Source organism: Rhamphochromis longiceps, linkage group LG6 (assembly GCF_057381845.1).
Source record: "Rhamphochromis longiceps isolate RC_006_pf linkage group LG6, R_longiceps_female_GT1.1, whole genome shotgun sequence".
In the NCBI taxonomy this organism is placed as follows: domain Eukaryota; kingdom Metazoa; phylum Chordata; class Actinopteri; order Cichliformes; family Cichlidae; genus Rhamphochromis; species Rhamphochromis longiceps.
This window is the reverse complement of record NC_140562.1, coordinates 15,786,629-15,808,451: the sequence shown is the minus strand read 5'-3', so window position 1 is coordinate 15,808,451 and position 21,823 is coordinate 15,786,629. Positions and strand designations below refer to the sequence as shown.

The window sequence follows — 21,823 nt, the reverse complement described above, 5'->3', positions numbered from 1 at the left end:
TGCGCCAGATTTCAAAATTGCTTTTCCAAAAACTGGAATGTGTTTACAAAATGTACATTTCTGATCCTTTTTTTAAAAATCATTGTTTAAAGAAGCCTGACTGGATACTCTATTTTTCACTTCAGTGTTTCGAAGCATAAATAAAAGTTTTCCTTTGTCATTTGTTTCTTATGAGTAACACTGCAATAAAACGAGACAAATGTTTTTCCTTTTTTATGATACAAGTAAATACAAACATTTTCTTTTAAAAAATGACAATGATTCCTTTTGAATGTTGAGAAAACATTTACTCGTGCGGGTCAGAGTGCTGGAGAAGACGTGCGTAAACCTTATGTGGCTCATCTTTAAACGTTTCAGATTTGATCTTAGAAATATTTGATAGCTGTTGGGAGGGATTCCAGTGAGGAGGTGAATCATAAAACTCATTTCCTTTCCACTGATGCCGTGATTCTTCATAATATTGGCTGAACAGGGCCATCGGCATTTCAAGTTTAAAGAAAAAAAGAAAAGGAAAGAGTTTTGCTTTTTAAAGGACCTCATTTTAGACAATCTGACCAGGCAAACATTCAGGAAACATGCAGTTTAAACAATTTGAGAATATGAGAAACAGAAAGCAAACAGCTGACCATGAGAGCTGTAACCCTTCCAGCGTGAGTCCGACCACCGCCAAAAACTGCCTGTAGACCACATTTGTATTAACAGATATGATAAAGCCAGTGAAGCTGCACCCTCAAACACAAGCAATTCACAGGGATCAAAAATTAATAAACTCTGCATTTTTTTTTCACAACTTTGATCTTTCATTGCCAGCACTTTTCCTTTCGCTTCGGACAAACCTTTAATTCACAAAAAGCACCGCAAAGCAAGTTCCCTTCCAACCCTCTGTCACAGAGAAACTACAATGTCTGGTGTGAAGACAAAGGATAGGTTCACATGGTTTAAAAAGTCTGTCTTCACAGTACTCAGATCCTGCATAAGCCCCCTTTCAGCCACCTTCCTTTATTCTGACAGCTTCATGGACACTTCTGTAAACGTCACTATGTTAGAATGTGTAACATCACTTTTTACGCGACACGAGCCTGAACGCATGCCACGGGTTAACCGAGGAGCGTGCGCCGAATTAGACCGCGCACAGGCTCTTTGTGAGTTGCTTGACTCACCAGAAAATGCCCCAGACAGCAACAACCATTGTGCTTTCGTTATCTGGCCAAGTCAGTTATTAATTTCCAATAAGATTAAGACAGACCTCTGCAGTTTCCCCATTCCCAATCTAGAAGAGAAATCTCGCTCGCTGTCAGGGCCTGCGTGTGACGGGCAAGCTACAGGTCTCTGAGAGGCACCGTGCAGACAGAGACGCTGTGCTCTGCATGACAATCGCTGCGAGATCTAAATGTTCAAAAGTATAGTTACACTTCCATAGCGTGACTGTCTCCATCATTGTCGCGGCATGTCTGAATCAGGTCAGGAGGAGTCAGCAACAAAGTGAAAGTGTTTGAATAACCGGTTGGTGAAGCCATGGAGAAAAATGACTAATCTTCACATGGAGCCCGAGTTCTGTTCCAAACAGACCATAAACACACGTAAACCTATCCTTTCCTCTCACCGTCTACTGGGAGGGTCATTGTGCACTCCCTACTGAGTAGTGGTTTTCAGTTAAAATAATTAAACATCACATTTCTAAATAATAATAATAACAATAATAATAAAAAACCCTCACATTATCCTCTCACATGAAGGAATTGGGTAAATAGTTGGTGTTAAAACAAGAAAAGGTTCAGCAGGTTAATTCAAATCATTAGTGGGAAAGTCAAGTGGATGGATACAAACATTGCCATAAACATATCAAAGTATGTTACAGGAGTGGTCACTTCACACGTGACAAAATGTTCAGGCATACATTCAAAAGTTTTGGGGTTTTTTGTTTTAAAAGAGCTGAGATCTATAAAAGTCAAAGTTTCGTCCGTCTGCGTTTAGAGGCAACGTCTGCCACGGCGAGCAGAGATGGAGTGTATGATATTGCGATCAGCCTCGATAACAAGCTTTATAATCACTCACTTTCATCTCTCCATACACATCACTAGCTGAGATAAAAGATGTAGAGAGCAGCTCCAATTATCTGGAATGACTTTGTGTTCACCTTTGGCTGTTAACTTCCATCACAAGCTCTGTGATGGAAGTTAGGATGCGAGTTTGACATAGGATGAAGGTATATAGCCCTCGTCTCCACTGGCTCTAAGGACTCTCATCCATCCGTCGCCTTTATCCTCTTCCATTATGCTCAATAGCTCTCCCTCTTTAATGGAAACGGTGCCCTCGCTGTTGCCTGCACATAAACACCCAAGTAAGAGATGTATAATAGGCTAAATGGAGACCTATTTATTAACAAGTTTCATGTCAGTCATAAAATTCACCTTCAAAGCTGTACAGAGCCGTGCACTGGCCAATAGGACTTTCTATTTCATCAAACTCTTCATCGAACTCTGCGTAGATGTTCGCATCAGGATCATGTGTTACCCTGCTGGACATGCTCGTCCTCAGATGGAAAAAAAAAGATTACTCATTCTGTTTCACTTTAAATGTTCACACGCTAAGGTAACTGGTATCAGTGTCTAAAAGGCAGACATCAAGCTACAGCCAGCAGTCAGTTGACTCAGGACACAAGGCACCCCTGATTCAGACAACTGTCATGTGATGGCCATGTGACTTTTTAAAATTACATCAAGCAATAGCTCCTAAGGAGGTGCCTTGCTTTTTTGAGAGGGGAAAAAAGTCACATAAACGTCAGACCACCACAGCCAAGTTTAAAATGTGAACATCTTCAGTGGCCCAGCCAAACTTTTTTGTCACAAATCTGATCACCGAACTAGAAAATTATGATTTTCTATAAGCATAAATATGTGATTTCAGTTTTAAACGTGTTTTGGACAGTTTCTTCTCTTTTTATGACAGGTGGTCTACATTTCTTTAGTACTGTGCTATTTACATCAAGCTAAGCTAAGCTAAGCAAACTGAAAGTCTCCTCGTACGTTTCCTTTAAACTTACCCATACTCTGTGTTGTTGTTGACAGGAAATGGAGATTCCTCTCCTCCCAGAGCTTCTGAGAGCCACGTCTGTCAAGAACATGAAGATTTGAAATGTTTATGAAAATTGCCCCAAAATACAGTACGGTATTAGCTTGCGTGTGCATATGTATGTGCGCGATAACCTCGTATTTGGCGAGCTCTCCCCTCAGGCGGCCCATGTCCTTGGTCATTTCCAGGATCCGAGGTTCCAGACTGGAGGGGTCTCCCATCTGTGGATTCTGCTCATACACACCCTTCATCTTCTCCAGGGCTTCACTGACAAAAGTGATGAAACAAGAAGAGAGAGGTGTTAATGTTTGGGGAATGTGATGTTTAAGGAAGTCTTTTTGAGAACACTTGTTGAGCTGCTGTTTTAAATCACTGCAAAGCTGTTGAATGGGGTCGGGGTCAGAGCTTGGTGAAGTTATTTTGTTATCTATTAATGGAGCTGACATGAGCTCTAGGTACTATTACGTTCAAACAGAAAATAACCTTTTTAAGCTTCCACAAAGTTAGAAGTACACATTTATTTAAGATATGAAATGATGACTTTGCATTTCTATCTCTCTTATATATTTGCTGCCGTTTTGGTTTAAACAAGAAGCATGTGTGGGAGATATAGCCTCGGGCAGCCGCGTTTCATTTCAAAGTTAGTTCATGCACAAAGGAGCTCGCACTCGGCTGTCTGTCACAGTCAAAAGCATTTTTCAGAGACGTCTGTCATAGTGTTGCCGACGCTTTCACCTTTGGTCCTGTGCCTTCTGCAGATCTTTGTGGATATCGTCAATCTTCGTCTGCAGCCTCTTCTTCCTCTGCTCCGGAGGAAGGTGAGAGTAATCTTCTGCAGGAGTTTGCTACACAAACACGACACCAACAACAACGGAAACGCACACGCAAACAGTTAAATCTCCTGAGCATCACGTATACAACAATCATATGAATTCTGACCACCGGCTGTCTTCATCTTTCCCACCTCTAGACAGACATCTTCACACACACACACACACACACAGGTTAATGCAGCAAATGCAGGTTGTTAGTTAAGGAAACAGAAACGAGGGAGAGACATTTATAGTAAAAACCCAGTAAGTAATAATGCATTTACAGTTTATACTGGATGAACAGTTTACAGACAGAACAAGGCCGACTCTCTCTCCTGTGATGGTATACAAGTACGCATTTAAGTAGCAGAAAAGATTCAATTCATTACACATAGTAAATTTTAAAAGACAATATAACAAAGAGGCACAGCAAACAAGTAAAATATGACACACAATGCAAATGCAAACTACAGAATACTGTTTTATATTATACGTTTTTAGGAATGTGCCTAATTGGGAAAAATATGACCCTGTATGATTTATGATACTGGGACTTTCTTGCTGGTTTTGGTTCTTAGTTTACGAACCAAAAAGTGTTTTACACGAAGAGCGAGGACTTCTGTGAAGGTAGCAGGTGTTGTGTTAAGCTACACTGGAAGGTAAAGTGCCAGCACTACTGATTCTACAGTAAGACAATAATAATAATAATAATAATAATATTGGCACACCAGTTTAAAAGAAATGTTTTAAACTACTAAAAAGTAGGAGAAGGAGCGTAGTTAGAAAAGGTAAGGAGCTCCTTATGCCTACATGCACAAGCATTTAACATTAAACAAATGTTAATCTGGACTTTGGACTCAATAAGCTAGTCCAATCTATTTTTGGAAACAGCTGGAGCAGCAACAATCAATGTTGGGTCTTTACTGCTTTATGCGCACTCGTTATACATGATAGTTAATAAAAACCACTTTGGCTGTCTTCACTGTTGTTTTTAATATATTTGTGAAGTGAACCTCCAGGTTAAAATGTCATATTTTGTAACTTTTTATTAAGCTTTTTCCTGGATTGGATAGTCAAGCTATAATATACATATACTGTAAATAGTATGTAAAATAAATCTTTAAATTAAATTGATCTGAATTTACTTCAATGTTTCACCTTAAATGTTACATACCTGTATGTCATCACAGAGAGAGAAAATTCAGAGGACGTCCTCAATAGAACAAAAACAAAAACAGTCGATTTTCCCATGAGATAACAGCATTTGATCGGGGGAATTAAAGAGTAACTGCAACCACACTGAGAACCCTGCGTGCACTGCCCACTAGGCCTTTTTCCACACACCACACCCGACTGTGATTACAGGTGTAATGCCATATCACTTATTTCCTTTCAGATCTCTTATCTAGCATAACCCACGCTGGTGCCACCAGTACTAATGCTGATAACAGCGACTGTGTTTCAAAACTTTCCATGTCCAGAAACAGTAAATGGACAGTAAACGCAGCGAGCTGCTGCTCTTGGAGAATCGCCTACAAAAGCTAAATCTCATTTAGGGTGGAGCATCTAGAAATGCACCAGCAGGTGTAGAAGACGACTGGGATCTGCAGGTTACACAGCATTTTCTGGTTTATATAAAATTATGACATGATGTGCTGTTCAAATGTGCATCCGTCAGCGCTGGGTGGAAGCAAATGACACATGAATACATTTACAATATTGGCAATAAAACAGCCATTCCACCATCAGAGGCGTTCTAATAAAACTGAGAAATATTTTATTGAACTGATGAGACGGGAGCCCAGAAACAAGCTTCACTACCAGCCCAACTCCCACAATGCAGCCCGACCTTTACAGAGCTCTTTATTGTGGCAATTAGTTATTTCATCACTTCCTTACTTGCGCTTTCATTTTAAAACAAGTGTGCTTATTAATTATATAATAAGAACATCTTTATAATAGCGTAAATTAAATGGCATGTGGCTTTAGGAGCGCGGGGAACTGGTGTTGTTTGAAAATTACCCCACAAAACGAGGCCTTGACGAAAGCGAAGCTTCCTTTCCCACGGTCAGTGATAAATGAAAGCTGCACTCGCGCTGTCTCGCCCTCTCTGTACCTGGATACTGCCTGGAGCTACCAAAGGATTCAAAAGACACGTTTCTATTATGCTAACAGCACCTTTCTTCTCTTCTTCAAACAGGCTACATGCTCACACAATTATAAAGGTACGGCCGTTCCAAGCATCTGGACAATGACAACATTTGTAATTTCTCCTCTGCACGCCACCACAGTGGATTTTACAATCAAACAATCAAGATGTGATTGAAGTGCAGGCTTTCAGTTTTAATTCAAAGGGGTTTAACAAATGTATTCTATTAGATGTTTAGAAATTTTAGTCATATAGTGTTTTTCCATGTAGTTATTTTTGCAGTCAATGATTGCCTGGAGTCTGAAACCCTGTTTCCTCCCTTGAGATGCTCTTTAGTGCAGCCACACTCAGTTGCTGTTTGTTTGTGGGTCTTTGTGCATTCAGTTTTGTCTTCCGTAACTCAAATGCGTTCTCTGTTGCTTTGAGATCACGTACCTGACTTGTGTATTTAGAAATATCCAATTTTTTTGTCTTGAGAAATTCTTGGTTTGCTTTTGCAGTGTGTTGTTGGTTATTAGCTATCTGCTCAGTGAACCTGCTGAATCTGAGCAAAGTATGGCTCTGTATACTTCAGAATTCATGCTGCCACTTCTGTCGGCAGGCACAACATCAATAAACACTAGTTTCCCAGTTCCCCTGGCAGCCTTGCATGCCCATACCATAACACTGCCCCCAACATGTTTGAGAGATAATGTGTATGCTTCAGATCATGAGCAATTTCTCTCCGTTAATCTTGGTTTTATCTGTCTAATGATTTTTAAGTTAAATCTTGCCTTTCTGTTGTTGAATGTAACTAGTAGTTTGCGCTATGTTGTAAATGCCCCGTATTTTATTCACGAAGGCGTCTCTTGTTCTTGACTTAGATAAGGCTACTCTGAAGCATATCTAACACATTTGAGAACACCTGGGATTCTGAATGTTCGTGACTTGGTTAGATATCGTAAGATAAAGAGGAAACTGCCCTCCTGTGGCTATGCTTGTCACTCAACAATTGCTTTTGAGCTTTGGGAAAAAAGAAATGTCTGTAATTCGAAAACACTTAATGCCATACTTTTGTTAAAGTAGGGGATTAATTAAGTCTGCATTTCAATCACATCTTGATTTTTTTTTTTTAAATTTAAATCCTCAGCTGCGATGTATCAAGAAAAATGACAACAATTTAGTCACTGTGCAAATAGTTATGGACCTAACTGTAGTTTATATACACATATGACTGGAGGAAATAGTTCCCATCTGTGGAAGGAGCTCTAGTTTACATCTATACTGGTCAAAATATTTAAGGAACACTTTTTAAATGAGAGAAAAGCATCAAGTCATTTAAATTTCTTGGCTAATGACGTGCTCAGTTAACTAGCGGGGGGTGGTGGTGGTGGTGGTGGTGGTGGTGGGGGGGGGGGGGGGTTTAATCAGTTTCAGCTGTTCTGTTTTTAAAGAAGGTAACAACAGGTGCACTAGAGGGGCAACGATGAGATACTACAAAAACAGGAATTGTTTCACAGGTGGAGGACACTGATATTTTCCCCTCATCTTTTCTGACTGCTTTTTTAACTAGTTTTGCATTTGGCTAAGGTCAGTGTCACTACTGGTACCACGAGGTGATACCTGGACGCTACAGAGGTTGCTCAAGTAGTCTCACGATAGCTCATCGGTATGTGCCATTGCGTGAAGGTTTGCTGTGTTTCCAACCACTGTCTCACAAGCATGAAGGAGATTTCGGCAGACAGGCAGTTACTCTAGGAGAGCTGGACAGGGCTGTAGAAGGTCCTTAACCCATCAGCAGGACCAGTGTCTGCTCCTTTTTGCAAGGAGGAACAGGAGGAGGAGGCCATTGGACTGGAAAGGCCATGACAGTGTTATGCTGCCCATAATATTGTTAAGGATGACCGATTTGGTGGTCTGGACAGGCATATCCATGGAGGGACACAAAGACCCATACAGGCTAAGCAACAACACCCTGACTGCTATTAGATATCCTTGGATCACCTGGCAGACCCTACATCAGTGCAGTGGGTGCTGGGGTCCTCCTGGTGCGAGACCATGCCCGGCTTCATGTGTGAGAGCATGCAGGCAGTTCCTAGAAGTTGAAAGACTTCATACCATTAACTGACTTCCAAGCTCACCTGACCTAAATCCAACAGAACTGGGACATTATGTTTCAGTCCATCCAGTGGTGCTGGGTTGCATCTCAGACTGTCCAGGAGCTCAGCGATGCCTTGGACCAGATCGTGGAGGAGATCCCCCAGGTAATAACCCATCATTAGGATGTTGTCAGGCATACAAACGAACTACTGAGTGCCATTCTGAGCTCTTGCAATTAAATGAAATTGCAATTAAAATGGACTCGCCTGCCACCTCATTTTTTCAGCCCACTGTAGATTGATAATTTTTTATTTCCATCACACAATGTGGCCACCTTTCAGTCCTAACACATTACCTAGTCCATTACAGTATAGATATCCAGTATGACTTTTTCCCCCATTGAGATATGATGTATTTTCAAAGTGTTCCTTAATTATGAGCAGTGTAATGTGTTGCAGCATCCCCCTGCAAGCAGTGACTGGAAGAGTTGGAGGAAGTACAACATCAACCAGCTATCCGGTGACATTTATTTCCTGAATGACATGACTTGGAGCAGATGCCTCCCTGTGTCAGGAATCTAAAGTCAAGCAGGAAGTAAATTCCTTGCTTTGTAGGGGTCAAAGGTACTGAAAGCCAACTGAACTGTAGCTAAGCGCAAGAAAGTGGGGTCAGTCACGAACAGAAGCTGTCAAACGGAAACAGATATGCCCCTCAGCTGCGATGAGCGATCAAAATAGTAAAAACTAAACTTCTTTGCAATTGATTATGTCCTCTTAACAGTTCTCTGTCTCTTTTATTATTGTGGTGGTCTATAGGGGACATTTTTTACTGAGTGGCTACTGGGATAACTTGACAGCAAGGGTGTCTGTGCTTTCTACCCACAAAGGTCAGTGCAGCATTAATTAGTGTGGAGTTACTCCTTATATATCACTTCCCCTTGAAAAGAATCCAGCACCAGATCAAGTTCTACCGGTATACCCTCTATGTAGTGATCATAATTGTTACCATTTGCTTTTGAGCTTGCATTATCTAGACAGAAAGAAACAAAGACTATGAGGCAGGTACACATCAAACACATGGCATGGAACGCACAGATACAATATCAACAAAAGCTTGTGTACATGAAACAGATTAGGACAGCAAAACAAGGGCGTGAACACGACAGCAAGCGAGGGGATGGAGGTCAGACGTGAACCAAGACGGGGGCGTCACTCACCAAGCAACATTTGTTTAATGTCTTTAAGGTGGAAATCCTGAGTTTGACAGAGGCTGAGGGTTGGGGTGGAATAAAGAAGGAGGGGAAGATGGAGAACAGAACAAGACAAGGTGGAGGAGCAAGGGAGCGGAGAATAGGAGGGATAAAATAACAATGGTAATGAGAAAAGAAGAAAGGGGAGAGAGCGGGTGAAAGAGGTGCACAGCTTGAAATAATGTGTGTAAAGAGGGACAGTGAGAAATATGTTTGGGGCATGTCTGTGCAGCAGCCTGGAATCAGAATCGGCCCCCTAGGCAATGGGGTAGTGGGGTACGACATGAGTGGAATGTGAGCTGAGTCTGATGTATGCGTGTGTGCGTTTGTTCGAAACTGCTGTTATAAGACTATGACAGGACCGTATTTGCAATTCTCGATAAGGTTGACAGGAGCCAGAGTCCCACACTGCATCGAGCACCTGCAGGTTTTCTGTTTCTAGAGTTTGGAGATTAACTCTGTAAAAGTGTTGAGAGACTGACTAACACTGTATTGTAAATGGACTTTGAATGGGACCTGCTGATGAAAAGAAAATACAGAATGAAGCTCTTCCTGCAGTCTGCTGGATAATAGACCTTTTTCATAACTTGACACGTCACAGCAGGGAAAACACAGATGCCTTAATGATGGCTGCATTCCACTTAAGGGAGGTCCTGCTTTTGTTCCATGCAGTGGCTTAATGGGACACTGAAAGGAAATGGGCTGTGCTTTCTGTATTACAGTATAAAAGGTCATAAAGGTCTGTAGAGAAAAAAAAAGGTCTTTCATCACAATTTCAGAGACTTGCAACACAAAAACAAACTGCCTGTCAGGTTAAAATTCTCTCTATAATACTAACAACAAGGTTTATGTTACATCCTGATGAGATTTGTAATTTCAAGCTCCATATTTAAATAACTCAAGGCAAAAGAAAAAGAGTGTCTTTGTAAGTTGATTAGCATGCCCAATCGTGAAATCAACTCTGTGTCTTCATTTCAAAATAATGTAAAAACATGTACTATTTTAGGAAAGACTAACAAAACTAACTAAGTTAGCTACACATCTTTTTAAAAATGTTGGGATCATCTTAGCCCAGATTAGAAATGATATTCAGGTTTTTACATGCAGAAGAGGAGAGTGCGGTACAAGTTCACCTTGTGTTTCTTGCTGAACGGCCAGATCAGGCCGCGCACTTTTGGCGGGTTGAGGCTGGACTCTGAGGTTGCCGATTTAATGCCCTGGGAGTAGTCTTCAAAGTCCACATCTGCAGGTGGCTCGAAACCAGATTTGTGCTGCTCGATGACCAGAATAGAGTCCTCCAGAGAACAAAACAAAGAAATAGACTCAGTCACATCAAAGCAACAAACGGAGACCTTAAAAGGGTTGGCAGTGACACTGGATTTTTAAGTGCAGCAATTAGAGGCGTTTAATCTTTTTATTTAATTATTTATTTTATTTTACAAATTTTACAGCTAAAAAGCAACATCAAAGTCAAAAACCACCATTCCTTCCACTAGATGCTGTCTACATACGCTGGTCAGAAGTAAATGCATTTAGGTACATTTTTACCCCTCTGTAAAAACAGTGAAGAGGTGAATTTCTGTATAAGTGACTCATTTCCAATTTGTAGCCTGAGAGTTTTTGTTTTTTTTTCACTTAACGTTTTACATGACAGATCTGGATTTTCCAGACGTTAAGAGAAATTCTGTAGCTTAATAATTAGCCGTTATCTGTGTGACAGTCAGACAGTATAAAAGATGGCTGCAGCCTTGATGTCATGACCCCAAACACACTCAGTGGCTAATGGCTTGCGATTGGCCAATCCACTAACCAATATCGATGCAGTTTCATACCACAGATAATCCTGTATTTTGGAATACAGTATGAGAAAAACTAATAAAACTGTTTAATTTTTTAATCAAAATCACCCAAAAACAAGTGACTGAGCCCATAAACTCTGCAGGAAAATGTTAACAGTGACATCTCCAAGTTTTGCTTAAAGTTGTGTTTTCGTGGAGATGACTCTAAACCTGACAGAAAAAAAATATGACAAACATTTCACACTTGCCTGTTTCTCATTAACTTTTGTCCCAGCAGCAGAAATTCCTTCTAGACACTTCGAGATGATGGGCAGCACCTTCTTCTCAATATCTGAAAACTTGCAGTAGCCATCCGCAAGGCTCCGGATCCTCCGCTCATCCATGCCTTGCAATTTCTGTTCACAGCACAAATTAAAGGGCCTCCTTTCACAATCAGACTTGCTGATTTCTACAATGGCCACTCATCAATGTATGAACTCACTGAATTGTTTTGTTTATATTGACATATGTCATATTAGCTTTGTCCACTTGTGCTACATCATCACAGTGTTTTTATGAATACGTTTGCCTTACATTGAGGAGCTGCGGTATGTCGGTGTAATAGTGGTTGTTCTGTTCCTTGTTGTATTTCTGGAGTTCTGCTGCATAGTCGTTCCTGCACTCCTCTGCCGTGTGAGTGCGAGCATGGGCATGCTGCTTGGCCTTTCAGAGTGAAGGGCAGATGGAACAACAGAAACAAGAGATGGGAGGATAAAAGGGTTCAGCAAGAAAAAGAAATGAAGAGAGACAAAACAAAATGCAAAGTGGAATGCAGGAATAGATGCACGGAGGTGATGGGAGGATACACAAGGAGGTGAGCGGGAGACAGAAAGTAAAAGTTCATGGAGGGAAAATATCACAAAATCCAAAAGTGGTAAAAACAAACTAAAAACGAAACACTGCTCAAGTAAAGCTAGCGCGTGCATGTGTGTGTTTACTTTTTCGACATCGACTTTGGTGGCATAGACCTCGCACTCCGCTTTCTCTGCTTGTTGTGAGGCTTTTTCCGCCTCCGCCCACTCCTTGGCATAGCGCTTCTTCGTCTGTAGGCATAAACACACACATATTAAACTTAAACACAAACTTTATTTTTAATAATTTCAGCCCTAGTAGTATTAACAATTTAAAAATGAAAGAACTGAGTTCCACTTGAGATACTAAGAGTAAAGTCATGGCCATATTTTACTGCCCCTCGGGTAATCTGTCACCTGAAGAGTTACCAATAAATTATTAACAGTATGACAGCAAAAATCATAATAACGTAAACTCCAATGATGTCATTGAGATATTGCTGTAACATCTGTAGAATAAGAATTACTACCAAGAATATCTTCATCTTGAGGTACCACTTGAGTGATCTGCTCAGTAACAAACTAAAACCGCGAACAACACAAGACTCACATTTTCTAGGTGCTTAAAGCTGCTCTCTAAATTCTGCTGGGCCTTCTTGACATCAGCCAGGTGCTGAGGAAGGAAGAGGATGCAATAAATGTCAGGCGGTTCAGGATGATGATGGCAAAGTGTGCAAATCAGTCTTTAACCTGCCAAACTTTCCCGTCAGTTCTTCCTTTCTTTTTCTCCCCCTCCCTCCCTATCTCCCTCTCACACTCGCTTCCTCCTTCTCTCACCGTTTTCCGTTCTTGTTTAAAATCCTGAAGTTTCTTCAAGAGATCAACACAGATGCCAGTTATCAAGTTTTCAGCAATGAGCTCACGTTGCCCGGCGTAATCGTTGAGCTCGTTGAGGATCTCCTGGAATGAAGCATGGTTGCTGAACCTGCGAGAAGATGGCAAAGGGATAAAGTGTTGGCTCCAAAGGTCAAGATTTAACGTACTATTTGGTAAAAAAACAAAACAAACCCTACTCTGAACAGCAGTTGTAAAAAAAAAAGTAATAAACAAACTATTAAAAAATGGACATAGTGATCATAGCATCACATGTCACATACTGGTTACTGAAGTCCTGTTGGAGTGTTTTTGCATTGCCGTCTGTGTGTTTTTAAACCAGACGTGGCGAGCAGCACGTCTGACTGAGAAACTGAGTTGCGCTACATGCTAATGAGTGAGGTTATAATGGACATCATAGTTTCAGGTATAAGGCACTTCTTCATTTGCTTTGTTTTTCAGACTCAGAATGATATAGTTTCGTATATGGTTTGCATATTCTCTATGTTTGACATGCAGCCTTTATTACTTCAAGCTAACTACCATGCTACCAAGCTATAGCTATCTACTGATTAGCATAGTTTTGGACCATCTGTTCAAAATCTTTTAAGCCTCCAAACCACAGTTAGCACAATTTTTAGTATCATATATAATTATGTGCCATGCTACTCCACTAGCTCAAGCTTTTTATCCGAATGTGTGAATGCAAAGAAGAAAAAAAGATGCTAAACGTGAAACTTGAAAATGTTAGCCCACATGATCACAGCATTCTCTTACATACAATCTTCAGTCATTTCTGCAAAAACTTTGCACCATTTGCAACTTATCTGCAGTCATTAAAGTATATAGTTAAAGGTTATATCAGAAAAACCTCAAAAACCAAGAAAATGTTATATACAAATAAAAAAATAAGAGCTGAAATGGAGAAATGTAACAATGCAACTCAAACTGGAGCTGGAAACGAGTTTTTGTTTTCTTACTTGCAGTCTTGATCTTCCCTGTTTCCTCGTTTGGCATATTTCTTTGTGAGATTTCTGTTGGAAAAGTGTAAAAACATCCACTTGACTAGCATGCATAGGGTAAGAGCACACACAAAAAATAAATTCAAGATCCCATTTCATATAAAAATGAATAAACATTCAGAAGGACCACACCTGAGCTGCTTGGCGTAATTTTGTTCTATCTCCGACCGCTCCTTCACAAATTTGATGTAGCGGTCCAGCAGGTCAAGGCCCGACTGTGTATGCTTGTCGATGACATCATACTGATCCTGAAAGAAGAACAGCACAGAGAAACATGTTTTATATCAAAATATCACCTTTGGTTTCTGGACAATTTCAATGGAAACTTCTCCTTCCATTGAAATTGTCCTTCCTTCCTCATCCTGTTACTTCCCTAACTATACAAATGCCATAGCATGTCAGTAGGTCAGATTGCCTTTTAAAACTCTGTAAGCTGACCATGCACAAGCAAAAACACGGCTTCAGCAAACTATGACACAGGACTTAAAAGAGTTTTTCACCAACAGCCACTCTGATAAAGCAAACATCCACAGCGCCGTGTGCTGCAGGGCTGCAAAAAATTATTGTTTTTATCATTGCTGCTGAGTATTTTCTCAGTGAGACGACTTGGTCTTGAAAATGTCAGGAAATACTTTTAAATGCCCACGAGAATTTTCCGAAGCCATAACAGATGTTATGAAATTGTTTCTTTTGTCTGACACAAGGTCACGAAAGCCCAGAATACACAGTTTGCAATCACAAAAGGAAGCAAAAGTTCTCACAGCGCAGACAATGGAGAATATTTGGCCTTTTTGCTTGACTTACACAATTAGTTCACAAAATGAGACTCATTGCTCAACCCGGGATGTATTTCACAAGGCGCATATTCTGCATTTAATTTAGGGTTGCAGTTAACTTAATATTCTCATTATTGATTGTTCTTCTTAATTTTTCTTCTTCTATCAAGCTAATATTAGGTCTTTTTCTCAATGTAAGTTGGGCTGTAAGTTCCCACAGTCCAACATGCCTTCATGTAACTCATTTTTTGCCCATTAAAATTTTTAAAAACAACAAAATTATTTCCTTCATAAAACAATAAGCAGAAAACATTCACTTGTGCCATTTTGCATTAAAAAAATAATTAAAACAACAAAAATTGATCCCTTATTAAGACGAACACTGATTAATTTCCTGTGGCTCAGCTAATCGTTTGAGCTTTAATTAAATTGCCTTTCGCAACTCATTTAATCAGGCTGTCGATCTGCCACAAATAGAAAATGGAGGCCTAAGAATAACTCACTGCACACGGATACACACAAGTATGAAGGTGTAGTAGAGAATAAAAGCGCTCCAACAGTACTCTCCTGTCAGCATTCCTCCCTCACTTTAGACACATCTGTGCAAATCAATCCACACACACACAAAAACCTGTTGGACCGGTAAGGGAGCCCTGCTGGCTTTTATTTACACTGTTTAATGACATACAGTGAGAAGCACCTCGGAGGAGAAAACAATCTGATTACATGGAAACATGAGAGTCTGGGACACGTAATAAAGCCCCACGGGTGGGTCCCTTGTTGTGTCTCTTGTGAAGCACAAAGGAGGGCTCCACCTTTTTCTTTGTTGTGGTGTGTGTGTGTGTGGTTAAGTGCATGCGTTGGTGCTGGAGGGCCTTCTGGGACCAGAGACACAGATACAGAGTCCTCAGAGGAGGGGGAATCTAAATGGAGATCACACAGTAACACAGTTTGATATGAGAGGCCATGAAGGAGGCGAACGGGATAAGAAAATAGGAAAGTATGATAAAGCAACATAGTTTATGCCAGGAAGTAAAATGACCGTGGAAATCAGATTGAATTATTTAATGCAGGTTTCGATGCAAGAGATTAAAGAGTGTATGACGAGTTCTTGACACAGATTAATGCGTGCATTTCCCACTTCTGTTGCACTACCTCACTTTTACTGGAATACATGTGCATGCTTGTGTGACAAAAGGAAACTGATTGTAAGACAAAGAGCGTTCAAGAATGAGATAATGATTAGCTCAGCGTGAACCTCCGCCCTGTGACTGACGCTCCCAGGGGCCTATCTAAACCCTGGAACCAGTCTGACTGGTCCTGCCCTCACAGTACTGCCAGCAGCAGCCGTGCTTCCTGACTGCAGCTGATCTGGTGTCAGGTTTTTACCTCATCTACTCATAAAAGCCACCCAACAACATTTACTGTAATAACTACTTGTAAGTCAGCTTCTAAGTTATTAATAGCTTTTGTCAGAGTGGTAATTTACTCAAATGGGTTGTACGACTCGTGTTTAAAGACCACGTCCAGGCAGGTTTACTACGCATTACTATGAATTCTATTACTTACTTTGCAATTATTTTTTTTTTAAATCATACAACTTTTGAATGTGAATTTCATGTTAAATTGTCCGTGCAAATAAAGCTAATTATCTAAATGTTATACCCATTTTCAGAAAACTGAATACACTGTCACTGAAATATTAGATACATGTTGAATTTAATTGACATATTGGAGTCAAAGATTTTCAAAGAGGCTCTTTTAGAATTGTTTTTGTTGTTATTTTTACAAAATACGATAAATGTAAATTTAGAATATGGACAGCAAAGAATTAAAGAAAAAGCTGAAAGCTTAGTGGATGTCAATTTTGCCAAAGTGGAAATCTGTCACTTAAAGCATGACTTATAGAAATCACCCTTTAAAGATATGCAGTGTGGGATTCTGTGTATTTACTGGAAAACGTAATGCACAGTTAAATAAGTTAAGTTAAATATTTTAGCAAATTGCAGTCAATGTAACTGAGCATTTGCAGAGGAATCTTTTTCGTTTGTTAAGCCACTTAAATACTGTTCTCTAAATCATTCAAAGATTAAAAAAAAGGCCCCTAACTCAAAAGATGAACCAGTGCTGTGTTTACATATAACAGGCAACTCAACCAAAGAAACCATTTAAAACTTAGACTTTGCTTTGCAACGAATTTGTTCCCATTTCGTTAGTTGAAAGATAACCTACTTTGACAGGTGTAAAATTGGTCAAGCATGTCATGGTTCGGGGCTGCATTTCAGCCAGTGGTGTTGGGCATCTTCCAAAACTCCAAAAGTGATGGAATTATGAACACAAAAAAGTATAATGAGATTTTGATTGACCATGCAATACCATCTGGAAAGCATCTTATTGCCAAATGCTTAATTTGTCAAATCTCAAACACACGGCCAAGGCACTAAAATCATATCAGGATAGAGAAAACACACAATGAAACACTATCAGTGATGGATTGGCCTCGCCAGAGACCTCAACCAGCAGTGTGGGCTCATCCTGACAGAGAGCAGAATAAAAGAGAGCCAGAATACCAAAGAACAGCTTTGAAAGTCCTTTAAGAAGCCTGGAGAACTATTCCTGAAAACTGCTGAAAGAAATGACAAGAAAGCTGCCTGCAATACCTTCTCTACTACGCCTTCATACTTGTGTGTATCCGTTCAGGCGGTGTTAAAAAAAATGTAGTCAAACCACATATTGACTTTCAAGCTTGTTAGAATTGTACAAACTCTGCTTTTGCTTTATATACTGTATTTCCATTCATGTTTGCACATTAATAAATCGCTGCACCCATTTGCAACTTTCATAGTAGAATATAAAGAAATGAGTGGTGTCCTAAAACACTGTACTACACTGCTCTGTGTGCAAAATAGGCGTTACATCAATAAACATTCCGTAATTTCCAGAAATGCATAACATACAATTAATATTTCTTATACAACCACCATTGCTTTACATGCCAATACAACTTGGGATCAAGATAAAGGAGAAATTGGGCACAATGGAGGAAGCAGTGATGTAGCTGATTTATATCTAGGTCCCTGAATTACATATCAGCAGGATGCAGGCAGGTCAACAAAGAGAGACCATTCCACAGCAACATCATTCTTTAAGTTTGATTACCTGCTCTGTGCAAACATGTACAATATTTGTTATCAAAATGACCTAAATGAACGAGTCAGTTTCCACTATTTTCCACAGCTAGCTTGTTTTAGTGTCATCATGTGATCAGGGAGATTTCTTCCAACTGAACTGGCAAAAAGCAAAACGCACGTACACGGACACACAATCATCCTGATTGCGAAGTAGATGGTTTTCAATGTGACAGAGCTGCATGTCCTCAAGCAAGAGTTTAAATCCACATGACCTGAGATGTTTCACTTCTATTAATGGGATAACTCATGCTTTAAATAATCAAAATCTTTGATAGGACAATAGAAATGCTGAACCTTCTGCACAAAGTACGCTGCTTACATCATGCGTTCTTGTTACAAATTGCAAGATTTTTTTCTCTTTTGAACAACATGCGATTGACTTGGCTCCGCGGTGATTCGACACCTTCTGGACTGCGTCATATTTAATAAGAACTGGTGGTGGTTTTAACTAAGCAGCCAGTAAGTCGGTCATTACAAAGCTATGCCGTGCAACAAAATATTGTCTAAACCCACAGGACTTTATTTTGACATCAAGCACAGAGTCGAACGCTCACCAAAGACAATTAATATGTCTGAGCGTATTTTAGAGGGCATGTGTCTGAAATCAGGCCCAATAAATCTTTTATGATTTAATTTGATGAGATGGTGACGATGCACAACCAAGAAGCCGGAACAGCTGAAGGTTCTTCCAGAATTAAAACAGCACTATTAAATCAGCTGAAAAAGAAATGCATGACGTGTTTCCAGGGTTTGTCTCTCCTCATCCCCAAGATATTCAGTTTACACAAACAGAGAGAGAGCATGTTAACCTAAAACTGGATCAATCCATCTATCTTCTCTTGTTCATCCAAATCAGGGGGAGGGCTTCAACCTCTCCAAGCTATCATAGGGCAAGAGGTGAGGTACACCATGGAAAAGTCCCCAGTCTATTGCAGAGATAACACACAGAGACAGATATCTACTGATGCTCACATTCACACCAAGAGCCAATTTAGAATCACCAGCATGTCTTTGGACTGTGGGAGGAAGCTGGGACACCTGGACAGAAAGCATACTGCTACAGGGAGAGCATGCAAACTCCACCCAGAAAGGCTCAGGACACTTCTTGCTATGAGTCAGCAGTGCTAACCACTGCACTGTGCAGGCTCAATTTCATATTTCAGTACCGCTTATCTCAATTTTAATGCAAAAAAGCTATGGTTTCAAATCCTCGAACGTGAGAATCATACCTGTTTCTATGTTCCATGACAAACCAAATATCTTCTGATTTTGGAAAGAATTCTCAAATGTCACATCATGCTTTTGTCTACAAGACATTTACTCACTAAACTAATAAATAAATAACGCTTTTCTCATCGTTTCAGGTCTAGGCCTCTAACTCTTGCTCCAGTATCAATGAAGCCTCATACACCCAAGTTTATGGTATGCAGCCAAACCCACTGCAAGCAATTGAATGCAGTTGAATGACTTTCAACTCTTTTGGAACAGACACACATTAGATTCAGGCCATCAGCCTCACTAAGTCTAACTCTATCTGTGCAATCATTTCAGATCGCTGTGCCCAAATGTTTTCATTTTCTTTGACCTAAAATACAACAATGTGTAGTCAAAGGCACATGCAGCCACCTTCACTCATCTGATTAACTAGGAACTACTCTGATAATCAATGAACTGTTCAAGAAGCAGAGATGGTGAACGATCTCTATCTGGAGCTTTCCAGATGGGAGGATTTCCTGTCGTTCTGTGACACCGGGCAGGACAGAACTTTGCTTTAGGATTTTGGGGAAGAGGATTTCTGATCTTTAGAGCCAAACGCTGAGAGAGATCTTTATCAGTCAGTGCCTTAGATCTTGTGGCTTGTAGCCACAGTCCCTTAAATGCCCTGTCACCCAACTGAAGGCGCTGGTGTTGGTGTGCCGTGACTGATGAGGGAGCTGACTGTACTGATGATTCAACAACTGAGACACGGGCAAGAGCAAGGAGGTTATACTTTCCTAAACATTGCACTGTTTGTATCTGCAGCCAGGACACTTCCTGTCACAAAGGAAAATTTCAGGTTTGAGCTCATATGAAAGAAGAGGATAAAACAAACAGTGTGTGTGGTGGAGCACACCCTAAGCTCACTGTGTGTACACAAAAGTGCACCAGAAAAGAGTAATAAACCTCTCCTTTCCCCTCTGCTTATGATAAGGTATGCAGCAGGAGTTGCGAAATCCTGTCGCTGCAGGCTTTACAGATAGACTCCTGCTGTTGTCTTGCTTAGCCAAGGCCAGCTACTGAAAAACAACCGTGTGCTACGGTGAATGTCGACGAAAACAATTAAGAGGGCACCGCACTTAAAGAAACAGTGAAAAGGCGGAACGCTGTCCTCTAAGGACTTATCCCAGAAGGCTCCTCCGCTTCTTCTGAGCCAGCTGTCAACTTACCCAGAGCTGTGTTCCCCAGTCCATGTCGCCAAAAAAGTTCAGATGCGAGAAGATTCGCAGAGCAGGACTCTTCGGTGTGTTAAAGCAAAGGCAAAAGGCGATCAGGCAGAGATTGTTTTTTAATTATTAGTATGTTCTTTAAAGTAAAACTCTTCTCGGAACAAAACTTTGAGGCACGAAAGCGGAGATGGTAGAGGAAATGTTTGAAGGAAGTCTACGCCTTCTCCTTGGCACGGACGCGACTGTCCTGTTTCTTCCAGCAGGCAGCGAGCGCAAAAAAAAAAGTGTTCCTGAAACAACTCTGGGTCCGAGAGAGGGAGGAGGAGGAGGAAGCGGCCTTTCTGTTTGTTTTATCTTAAAGAAGCAGCTTGAGGTTGTTGTTTTTTTCATAATAAAAGCTGGTGTTGGGCTCCAAACTTTAACCCAATGATGTATCCAGTGCTCGTCAGATAACTCACAACATTACACATAAGATTAAACCAAATAAACTAATTAACTTTTCCCCCCACAGCACTGATAGAGGAAGTAAGAACATTCTTTAAGCTACTTAAAACTTTTTTTTTTTTACCCTCGTTGTAACATAAAACAGCACCTTCCTTGTGGGGCCCTTTTTTGTGTTTAAAAAGTATAAAAGTTTTTTAATGGCCAGCAGGGGGCGACCTCAAGGAGCGCCCTTGTATAGCCCATTTTGGGGAAAAAAATTCTCCAGCTGTGTTGTTCTATGACATCAGTGCACACGTTCCAGATGTGTTTATGATCTCACTAGTTTCTGATAATGTAACGTGGTGTTAATTTTGTAAATTATAGTCAAATTTAAAGAAAAACAGATGATATAGCAGTCTAAACCTGTGACTTCTGGGGGTTTTTTTAAAAATAAGAGTCACTTCACTAACTAGTGGGCAGTGTCACTCGGGCTCTTCTTTTTATACCACTGCAAAAGTCTTTAGACATTCCTCTATGTTTTGCTATGAAAACGCAAAATAGGTGCAGTGATTTACCGAAATATGTAAATGAACATGGAAATACACCATATAAGGCACAAACAGAGTTTGTGCAATTCTAATGAGCTTCAGAGTCAAATCTAGTATGACCACCTTTATTCTTCAACACAGCCTGAACTCTTCCTGACATACATGACTGATAGTGTTACATCCAGGTATGCTTTCACTGCATTGGCAGTCAGTTTGGGATCATTTTCATGATGAAAGTGAAGCATTTGCCATTCAGATGCTTTCTAAATAATATTGCTTAATGGACCAAAACCTGACGGTACTTTTCTGAGTTCATAATTCCATCAATTTTGGAGATCTCTCTAATACCACAGGCTGAAATTTCGCCCTAAACCATGACAGAGCGTCCACCATGTTTAACAGATGTCTACCTCTCTCCCAAACTTCCCCGTTTGTCCCCAAAATTTTTAACTTTGATTTGTAAGCTCTGTCACAATGCAAACTGAGCGATCTATTATTTTGTAATGATTTTAACGGAATTAAGGCCCTTTGTACAAATCCTGTAACAATCAACACCCTAAAAGCGTGGCGAATT

General features: G+C 40.4%; 1 protein-coding gene across 2 annotated transcripts; it reads right to left on the bottom strand.

Moving 5' to 3' along the window:
- Positions 1–265: 265 nt before the first annotated feature.
- trip10b (thyroid hormone receptor interactor 10b) lies at positions 266–20,568 on the bottom strand. Of its 2 annotated transcripts, XM_085409392.1 has the most exons (15): positions 20,279–20,568; positions 14,018–14,133; positions 13,844–13,897; positions 12,828–12,975; positions 12,601–12,663; positions 12,138–12,242; positions 11,734–11,862; positions 11,409–11,555; positions 10,495–10,656; positions 9,118–9,141; positions 3,808–3,917; positions 3,207–3,339; positions 3,044–3,111; positions 2,412–2,533; positions 266–2,323 (listed from the first exon to the last, which is right to left on the bottom strand). In XM_085409392.1, exons 1-15 carry the CDS (start codon positions 20,300–20,302, stop codon positions 2,178–2,180), a joined length of 1,551 nt encoding a protein of 516 aa, XP_085265518.1. In that variant the 5' UTR covers positions 20,303–20,568; the 3' UTR covers positions 266–2,177. The 2 variants fall into 2 exon arrangements, with proteins under 2 accessions (XP_085265518.1, XP_085265519.1); XM_085409393.1 differs by lacking the exon at positions 9,118–9,141.
- Positions 20,569–21,823: the final 1,255 nt, after the last annotated feature.

Bases quoted from the DNA above. Each gene is read 5' to 3' on its own strand.
- trip10b (XM_085409392.1), bottom strand. From the start codon at position 20,302: ATGGACTGGGGAACACAGCTCTGG. The intron at 13,898-14,017 runs GTGTGGTCCTTC...CTTTTCCAACAG, and splicing joins AATTACGCCAAGCAGCTCAG to AAATCTCACAAAGAAATATG. The intron at 12,664-12,827 runs GTGAGAGAAGGA...TTCCTTCCTCAG, and splicing joins TTAAACAAGAACGGAAAACG to CACCTGGCTGATGTCAAGAA.